Source organism: Enhydra lutris, unplaced genomic scaffold, assembly GCF_002288905.1.
Source record: "Enhydra lutris kenyoni isolate GAN:26980312 unplaced genomic scaffold, ASM228890v2 scaffoldscaffold22, whole genome shotgun sequence".
Classification (NCBI taxonomy): domain Eukaryota; kingdom Metazoa; phylum Chordata; class Mammalia; order Carnivora; family Mustelidae; genus Enhydra; species Enhydra lutris.
In genome coordinates this window covers 12,297,767-12,307,029 of record NW_019154106.1, presented here as the reverse complement: position 1 = coordinate 12,307,029, position 9,263 = coordinate 12,297,767, and the positions used below count along the sequence as shown (strand labels likewise).

The window sequence follows — 9,263 nt, the reverse complement described above, 5'->3', positions numbered from 1 at the left end:
GAAGCTTCTCCTATAGGTCAGCTTCCATTCCAAAAACTCCCTCTTCACTCTTTTCTCCACAAGCTCCATGATCCACTCTCCTCAGACAAAGGCTGCCCTGTGCCTAATGAGCCTGATAATCTCAAAACAAATTTGATTTCTGAACTCCCTGATCCAGGCCAACAAGGAGGTTTTTGCATTTAAAATATAAATTCTTGTTTTGTTTACTTTGAGCTTGATGTCATGAAACATGTAGTAACTTAGACTAACTGTGGCTACAAACACCATCACGCCATTGATATGTGTGGTGGAAAATTAACCCCCACCACTCCAACCCCCATCCCTTACCCCCCCCACACACAGACACAGACACACACACACACACACACACACACACACACACACACACATTCACAGATACCATCCAGTACACAAAACCAGATCCAAAGTTGGACTTGGGTGTCCATCATTGTGCTGTTCCTATTCAGGAAGTAAATTTCTACAGTCCTTTTTATTCTTACAGCATCTAATTACAGAACATTGCAATGTAACAGGGATCTAGAGGTGAACTGAATTATTGAAAAAACAGAAGCCAAGAGGGCACAGAAAGCTATTATGTGTACTCATAATAGATTCACCAAACTTAAGGGTGCTGAGAAATCCAAGTATTTAATTCAGAAGGCAAAACTCCTCTTTCATAGCCCATAGAATAAAAAATGCTTTTTCCTCCAAACCTTCCACAAGCTTTGGTAATTATGTTAGACAAAGGCCAAAAGCATGGAACAGAGTGCAAGCTCTCTAAAGAAAGATACGTTGTTGATTTGGGTTAAAGTTTAAACAATTTATCTACTGAAACTGTTGCATACAAAGGTGGCTTATTGTTTTCTATCAAAGTTGTCCCAAAACATTAATAGAAAGAGCTGAAATACACAAAGGTACTCAACCAATGGGTGAGCAGGAATGTGGGCTGGGGGTTTTGAAGGATTGAAGAGGCATCTGACTCTGGGAGCAGTGCCTTGTCCTTCGAGTTAAAACCTTCTAGAGTCATTATTGAAAATACTAAAACATCTTTTATCTGCATTAGAAACTTTAACTTTCAAACACATGGACCAAATATGGAAACCATAATGCTGTGCATTTCAACTGATAAGTGTTATATGATGAAGATGTGATCCTGAACACAAATTTTAATAGTAAGTGGAAATTTCTTCCAATTAAAAATAGGGAGGGGAAATTCAGGGGATTCAGTTTATGTTTTGATTTTTTGCTGAGTTATATCAAGAAACTACTGCAAGAAGGTTTTTAAATATCCAATGTCATTATTCACTAAACATAAGATTATCTCCCTGAGTGAGACATTTCCAAGTGCTGCTTTCGTGATTTCTCCAAGTAGCAGAAGTAACCATACCTCAGAAGTCGTGATGGCGTTGAGGTCTGGGGGAAGGTTTATTCCTCCATCACCTGCCTACTTCCTACTCATACTTACCAACTGGGGATTAAGTTTGTTGAGTACTTTCCAGAGAGCATTTTTTACCTCTTTGTTCCTCAGGCTGTAGATCAAGGGGTTCAGCATGGGGATCACCACTGAGTAAAACACAGAAGCGATTTTGTCAGTGTCCATGGACTGGCTGGAGCTGGGCTGTAGGTACATGAAGATGATAGTTCCATAGAAGATGGTTACAGCAGTGAGGTGGGAGGCACAGGTGGAGAAGGCTTTCTTCCGTCCTTCAGCAGAACGCATCCTTTGAATGGCAATGTAGATGAAGAGATAAGAGATGAGGATGACCAGGAGGGTGAAAAAGACATTGAAGCCTACGACACAGAAGACAGCCAAGTTGCTGATGCGTGTGTTGGAACATGAGAGAGCCAAGAGTGGAGGAATGTCGCAGAAAAAATGATTAATCTCATCAGAAGCACAGAACGAGAGTCTAAAGGTGTTTGCTGTGTGAATGGAAGCATTGAGGAAGCCACAGACGTAGGAGCCCTCAGTCAGGAGGGCACACACACCTGCTGTCATGGTGGTAGTGTAATGAAGAGGCCGGCATACGGCTGCATGGCGGTCATAGGCCATGCAGGCCAGGAGGTAGCACTCGACAGTGGCAAAACCCACAAAGAAGAAGAACTGGGCAGCACAGCCATTGTAGGAGATGACTTTGTTCCCTGACTGCAGGGCAGTCACCGTTTTAGGAGCTACAGCTGATGAGTAACCCAGGTCTACGAAGGAAAGGTTACCGAGGAAGAAATACATCGGGGTGTGGAGGTGGGGGTCAGAGTGGATGATCACCATCATCCCCCCATTCCCAACCAGAGTGATGAGGTAGATGAACAAAAATACCAGGAGGAGGGGGACCTGCAAATTAGGGTCTTCTGTTAACCCCAAGAGGATGAACTCTGTAGCTTCTGTGCTATTTTCCATTGAGGTCAACTTGAATTTCATCTGATGATTAAAGGAGAGTCCATGAAAATGGCAAGAAAGTGTAGGCTGGATAATGGGATGGTATGAAAATAGTAAACCAGTATGTGTTGACAATGTAAAAGGCACATGCAAAACCCTTCCATTATATTATAGCTTTGAACCCTACGAGGTAGGTGCTGCTATACCCATTTTACAGATGAGACAGTTAAGGCTCGAGGAGCTTAATATTGACCAAAATAACCTAACCAGCAGGGGTCAAAATCAAAGGTCCTGAATCCAAAGTCCCATACATTCAGAGCTTGAATTATCCTGACTGTTTACATCATATAAAACAAATTATGAGAAGTCCAGTAGCATAGTTTTTAAGATTTTATTTATTCCATTTTTAAAAATCAAAAAGAGAGGGGCACCTGGTTGGCTCAGCCAGTTAAGCATCTACTCTTGGTTTTGGCTCAGGTCAAGATCTCAGTGTCCTGGGATTGAGCCAAGCCCTGCATCTTCAAGGCTCCCCACTCAGAGAGGAGTCTGCCTCCCCTTCCCCTCTCCCTCTGCTCCTATCCCACCTTGCACACCCTCTGTCTCTCTAAAATAAACAAATAAAAATCTTTTTCAAAAAGTCAAAAAGAGAATAGTAAGAAGTAAAAAATATAAATCCCTCATTTCTCATCTTCTTATTCCACTCCCAAGAATGTCGCCTCCAAGAAGATTTCCTAACATTTTCCATGCACGTATAACTAAATGGTACTAATCACAGAAATCACAACACTGGCTCACTCTATGCAGACTTTACTCACAGTGAAGTCATTTAATTCTTCAGGTTTGATCCTATTATTTGCCTCACTTTACACAAGGAGAAACTGCATAATGATAACACCCCACTCCCTTGATTCCGGTTTTTCACCTTTATAAACAGTGCTCCAAGATAGAACATTTTTCTCTCTTAGATTATTTCCAGTTGGCAGTATATTTTATGTTTGCTCTCCCTTTTCTGGCTACTGTCTGCTCTTAATATCTAGTAGCTTTTTGATGGGACTGAGGAGCTATTATAGTAATAGTAGTAACTATTGTCCAAAGTCACATAACTAATAAGTGTTGGAGCAGAATGAAAATCTGGGTCTGCCTAATGTTAAGTCCAGAGGTGTTAATCACAACCTTTAATGTCTTTCTGATTTTATTCTTCAACAGCAATTCAATTGATATTTACATATTTATGTGGAGATATGGATGTCCTCACCTCCTGTCAGAAATCACAAATTTTTATTATTAACTCAGGAAACAACAGATGTTAGTGAGGATGCAGAAAAAGGGGAGCCCTCTTACAATATTGGTGGGAATACAAGCTGGTGCAGCCACTCTGGAAAACAGTAGGGAGGTTCCTCAGAAAGTTAAAAATAGAACTACCCTATGACTCAGCAATTGTACTACTAGGTGCTTATCCAAAGGATATAAAAATAGTGATTTGAAGGGGCACACACACCCCAAAGCTTATAGCAGCAATGTCCATAATAACCAAACTATGGAAAGAGCCCAGATGTCCATGGACAGAAATATGGATAAAGAAGATGTGGTCTATATATGCAATGGAATATTACTCAGCTGTCAGAAAGAATGAACTCTTGCCCTATGCAAGGACATGGATGGAACTAGAGGGTATTAGGCTAAGCAAAAGAAGTTAGTCAGAGAAAGACAAATGCCATGTGATTTCACTCATGTGGAGTTTAAGAAACAAAACAGATGAACATAGGGGAAGGGAAGGAAAAATAAAATAAGATAAAAACATAGAGGGAGGCAAACCATTAGAGACTTTTGACTCTAGGAACAAACTGAGGGTTGCTGGAGGGGAGGCAGGTGGGGGATGGGCTAAATTGGGTGGTAGACACTAAGGAGGGGACTTGCAAAGAGCACTGCGTGTTGTATGTATGTGATGAATCACTAGATACTACTCCTGAAACTAATACTACACTATATGTTAACTAAATTGAATTTAGATAAATAAAAAAAAAGAAATCTTTGTGATTGAAGCTGGCTACTATTAAGTCCTCTCTTCCTGCTCTCTCAAAGCTCGAGAGTTTGGCTTGCTTATCACACAATTAGCTGGGCAACCACCCAGTTCCATGACTTGCTCAAAGCCTCTTGGGACCTTTGTCTTCACAGGCTCTGGCCTACCCAGTCTACTGTGGCCCCTTGGCACACATAGATAAATACTTGATGAATGGGACAGAACATCAACAGCAAAGTATTTAAACATTTTTCATGCTCCCTAACTCCACAACAAATTGCTTATTGTTCTTTCATCTATCTGGACTCATGTTTTCTGCCAAAATGTTAGCTTAGACTTGTGGTATGAAAAATATTCAGAAACGACAGTGCAAATGGAGCCAGCAGACCTGGAGAAGGGTTTGTGTCCATGTTCGAATGCACTGTCTCTCTCGCTGTTTTTTAATTTTCCCTGAGCCTGAGGCCATTATGCCCTTTTCCTGTCCCTGGAAGTAGAGCAGAGGAAGGGCTCAGACAAGGGAGACAGAGAAAGTGTGGAGGAAGGAGAAGAAGGGAGAAACAGGGATGAGAAGGGGGAAATGTCTCAACTGTGCTTGACCTTGGCTTACTTGGAAAGCAGCTGCGGTCATCAGATTGAGGAGTCTTTTTTGTGGGGGGGGGAGGTATAGTTAATATACTAGTTTCAGGAGTACACCATAGTAATTCAACAATTCTGTACAATATCCTATGCTCACCATGAGGAGCCTTTCTTACAGCATCAAACAAGGAGACCGCCAAGCCTGCCCTGTTGGGCGAGGGTTTCACGCACCAGTGCTGTGCTGGTGTCACAAGAACGGGCTCAGCCAGCCAGTGAAACCCTACTAGACACAAACCAGCATCCCTCTTCCACTCCTTACTTTCCAGTGTTTCCCCTTTACAAACAACATTCCATTGAATACCCCTGCACAGCACTCCTCCTTCCTTTGTTTTTCCTCAGGATAAATCCTGCAATTGTATCTTTTTCAGCCCCTTTTGCTTATTGATAGATTCCCATCCTGTAATATACCAGCTAACTTTCCAAACTGGTGCTCTTTCCATTACATTGATCCAGCCCTTTGATTTTTTTTTCCTCTTGACTTTTGGCATGTGCTTGTTCCCTGTAATTTCGCGGTTACAGTATCCTGTCATCTATGATAGGCGATTTCTTGATCTTACGTATTAAAAACTGAGGTATGTGATGTCCCCTTGATCACATAATTACTTAATTGCAGTATTTATGCAATGCCCCAGAGCAGGATTTCTCAACCTGGGCACTATTGACCTTATGGACTGAACAGTTCTTTAGTTGCTGGTGGGAGGAGGTTGCCGGGGGGTGGGAGGACTGTCCTATGAAGTGCAGGACGTTGAGCAGTATCTCTGACCTCTACCTACTGGTTGTGACAACCAACAATGTCTCCAAACACTCCCAAATGTCTCAAATGTTCGGGGGGGGGGGGGGGGGGGGGGGGGGGGGGGTGCAACAATGTCCTCACTTGAGAACCATTCTTCTAGAATTCATAAACTCTATTGATCAGTTCTACATTTAACCACAATTCCATCAGTCACATATACTACACATCTTACAGTGCACACACACACACACACACATATAAATGCCTATATCTATGTATAAATATATATACTAAGAAACTAAGACTTGGGGAGATCAAGTGGCTAGTTCAAGGTATGGAGCTAAATATTGCTGATCTTTGGTCGGGGGGAGACCAGGAAGGGACAACCACTTATTAAGTACTGGGATCCTTTGACTAACAAGAACGTCACCCTCATATCTCATAAACCGACCTCTTCCCCAACCCAAGAGAGGATAAACAACCTGGGAAAAGTCCAAGAATGAAAGGCAGCTGACAGCATGGATCCTGAATTCTATTCCAAAACACCTTCTCAAAATGTTTGCTTAATCAATTTCCTTGGGTAGAACTGACCCCTCAATTATATTCAATTAAGCTAGAGTTATCACACACTCCCTCTACTGAGCTGTCCCGGATGGCCAACTTCATATGTTAGCAATTAATATTTGAGGCATTTTCTGTGTTCTCAAGATGGACAACCCTTTCCATTATGCATCACAGTCACTGTTGATGAATGTGTCTGGATCCAGAGCAGAAAAGAGAAATCTGAAGGTTTCTTTTGCCCAATGCCATCTCTGCAGGGTTTCAAGGCCAGAATCCAAACCCCATGGTGTTCCTGCCACTGTATTTCTCTTTCTCAAGTACTGAAAAGGCCTAAAGTAGATATCAGAAGGAGCCTTGAAAGAATAATGATATTTTTAAATATTTGAAGATACTATGGGATAGACCGCTTTATTTAAGAAATAAGAAAATGTGTTGAAAACTGAAAAACATTAAGACTTAAGGAATTTTAGAAGCTTAAATCACCAAGATAGAGAGTCTGGAAATAAAAGTTTCATCACAGTTGTTTCTAGAGGGGTTTGAAGACCTACCCCTGACCATCACATCCCATTTGGGGAGTTCCAAAGAAGGTTCTCAATGGAAAAGGACTGGACTGGATTTCATGAAGAAAGAGACAAGGTCTGTCACTGTTTTGTACATCATTATTCTCCATCTAGACTGGTGCCAGGCACACGGTACACTCTTATATATTTGTTGAATGAATGAATGGACTAGAAGCTCAACAATTGAGTTAAGATAAGTTTTAGGGGCACCTGGATGGCTCAGTCACTTAGCCTTCGGCTAAGTTCATGATCCCAGGGTCCTGGGATCAAGTACCACATCAGGCTCCCTGCTCAGCGGGAAACCTGCTTCTCCCTCTCCCACTCTCCCTGCTTGTATTCCCTCTCTCTCTGTCTCTCTCGCTGTCAAATAAATAAATAATTTTTTTTTTAGAAAAGAATAATAGTTTTATTGTTTACTATCTGGGCAACTGTAGGCAAGTCATGTTCCCTCTATCAATGAAGGATTCAGTAAGATCAACTATGGAAAAATCCAGTCACTATGTGGTCCGTGGTGGTTCCTCAATACAAACCAATTAATTCTTCTTCTGTTAAACTGTTTGTCAGTCATACAAACATGGCTTCTGGGTTTTATTAACACCAATTGGTATCCGCATTCTATCTGGCAATGACTAAGTCGGTTCCTGTTTAAGATAAGGTGAGCCAAAATTACCTATGGGAGGCTCACTCCGGCTCCATTTTTTATAAGCTGTGGCAGAGGAGGATAAGAAAATAGAATTGAGTCATTTTTTATACCTACTTCTGAGCCCTTTTCTCCTAAACAAACCCATTATTTTCACTCCCAGTGTGAAGAATGCTGCTTTAGAAAAGGTCAGGAAAAACATACCTGGTTCCTGGGGAATTATGAGATCTCACTTCAGAACTAACTGCCTTCAAGTACCAGACTTTTTGAATATGAAATGGAAAAGCAAAGCTGTTTCGTCTCTGAGAACCTCAGATTTCAAATAGTAAAAGATTTCCTCAGGCTACATGGTAAAAGTGTAAAGGCAGTTGGGCTGGTTTTAGTTTCTTTCAGAACCCAAGTGAGTCATCCCAAACTGGGAGGGGGCGGGGGCCAAGCAGGAGCTGGCAGCCAGGCAGATTTGGGATCCTCTGGAGGAGTGTTCCCCAAGGTCTCAATCCCAACCTGGGGCTTAGTGTCATGCACACAAGCAATCAAAACACCACTTTCCTGGGGGAATGAAACATTGGCATAGTATGGAAGAGGCTTCAGGTCCAGGGGGAGCCCCAGTTCTTCAAGCACAGGTGAAAATTATTGATCTCAAGTTCCACCAAAAATGTCCTCAAAGGAGCTGGAAGGTCCAACTGTCCCTACTTCAGCCTGCAGATTTCTTGTGGGTACTGGGATTTGGCTCCATCTCCAAGACTAAATGGGGAGAACTTTTTAAATGCCAAATACAGATGGTAAATATCAGAATCCCCGACTTTACCTAAACTCAGCTCAGATTGAAGAATTGAGTTCCGAGGAGCTTTCTTTCAGGAATATTTTTCCCCCCAATCAATCTGGTTTTCAAGAGCTTTCACATGCAGCTTATAGGAAGTGAAGGATTCTATTACAGCACCTCCTGGATTTTCAGATAATTGGTGCTTCCTATGATTCAGGCCGTTGTTACATACGTATGTTTTTCACTGAAAGTTCACACACATCTACAAGAAATGCATTTCCTTTCCAATTTTACAGATATGAAAACTTCTGCCTGGTGTCCAGGTCTTGTTTTCTAATCATGTTTTTTAAGAGAAGGAACCTGGGCTCCTTGGAGAAATGACTGGTTTTTGAACCAGAATGTATCAGACAAACCTGGAGGGTCTTACAGTTCCAGTGAGAACATGCTCAAGTCTGTTGGACTCAGAGTCTCTGTGCTTTTACACTATGCTGTACGGCTCCTGTGGGGGTCAGTATGGAAGAGTGGGGATGTTCTCAGAATCTGGGAAAAAGTCCTATTTCTCATAGGGTCTCACAAATGTCTGTTCCAGTAAAGTCGGCTACATCTGCAAAGCTTATTTACTTTTTTTTTTCCATGAAAATACTTTCATGGAAAAATTTCCTGCTAGAACAATTAAAAAAATTTTATTAATAGAAAGAAAGAAATGAGAGAAAGAAAGAAAAAGAAAGAGAAAGAAAAAGAAAGAAAGAGAAAGAAAAAAAGAAAGAAGAAAGAGGAAAGAAAGAAAGAAGAAAGAAAGAAAGAAAGGAAGGAAGAAAGAAAGAAAGAAAGAAAGAAAGAAAGAAAGAAAGAAAGAAAGAAAAAAGAAAGGAAGAAAGAAAGAAAGGGTCCAAATAAGTGGCAAGTTAAGTCAAATTAGACCAAGGAGTTTTTGCACCACTCTTGGAATTGTGTAACCTCTAATCTCCTGACCCAC

The 9,263-nt window shown here is 41.5% G+C and overlaps 1 protein-coding gene across 1 annotated transcript; it reads right to left on the bottom strand.

The window, feature by feature from the left end:
- Positions 1-1,444: 1,444 nt before the first annotated feature.
- On the bottom strand, positions 1,445-2,398 carry LOC111150092 (olfactory receptor 5B21). The gene has a single exon (XM_022507436.1). It carries the CDS (start codon positions 2,393-2,395, stop codon positions 1,445-1,447), a length of 951 nt encoding a protein of 316 aa, XP_022363144.1. The 5' UTR covers positions 2,396-2,398.
- Between the last annotated feature and the right edge of the window lie 6,865 nt (positions 2,399-9,263).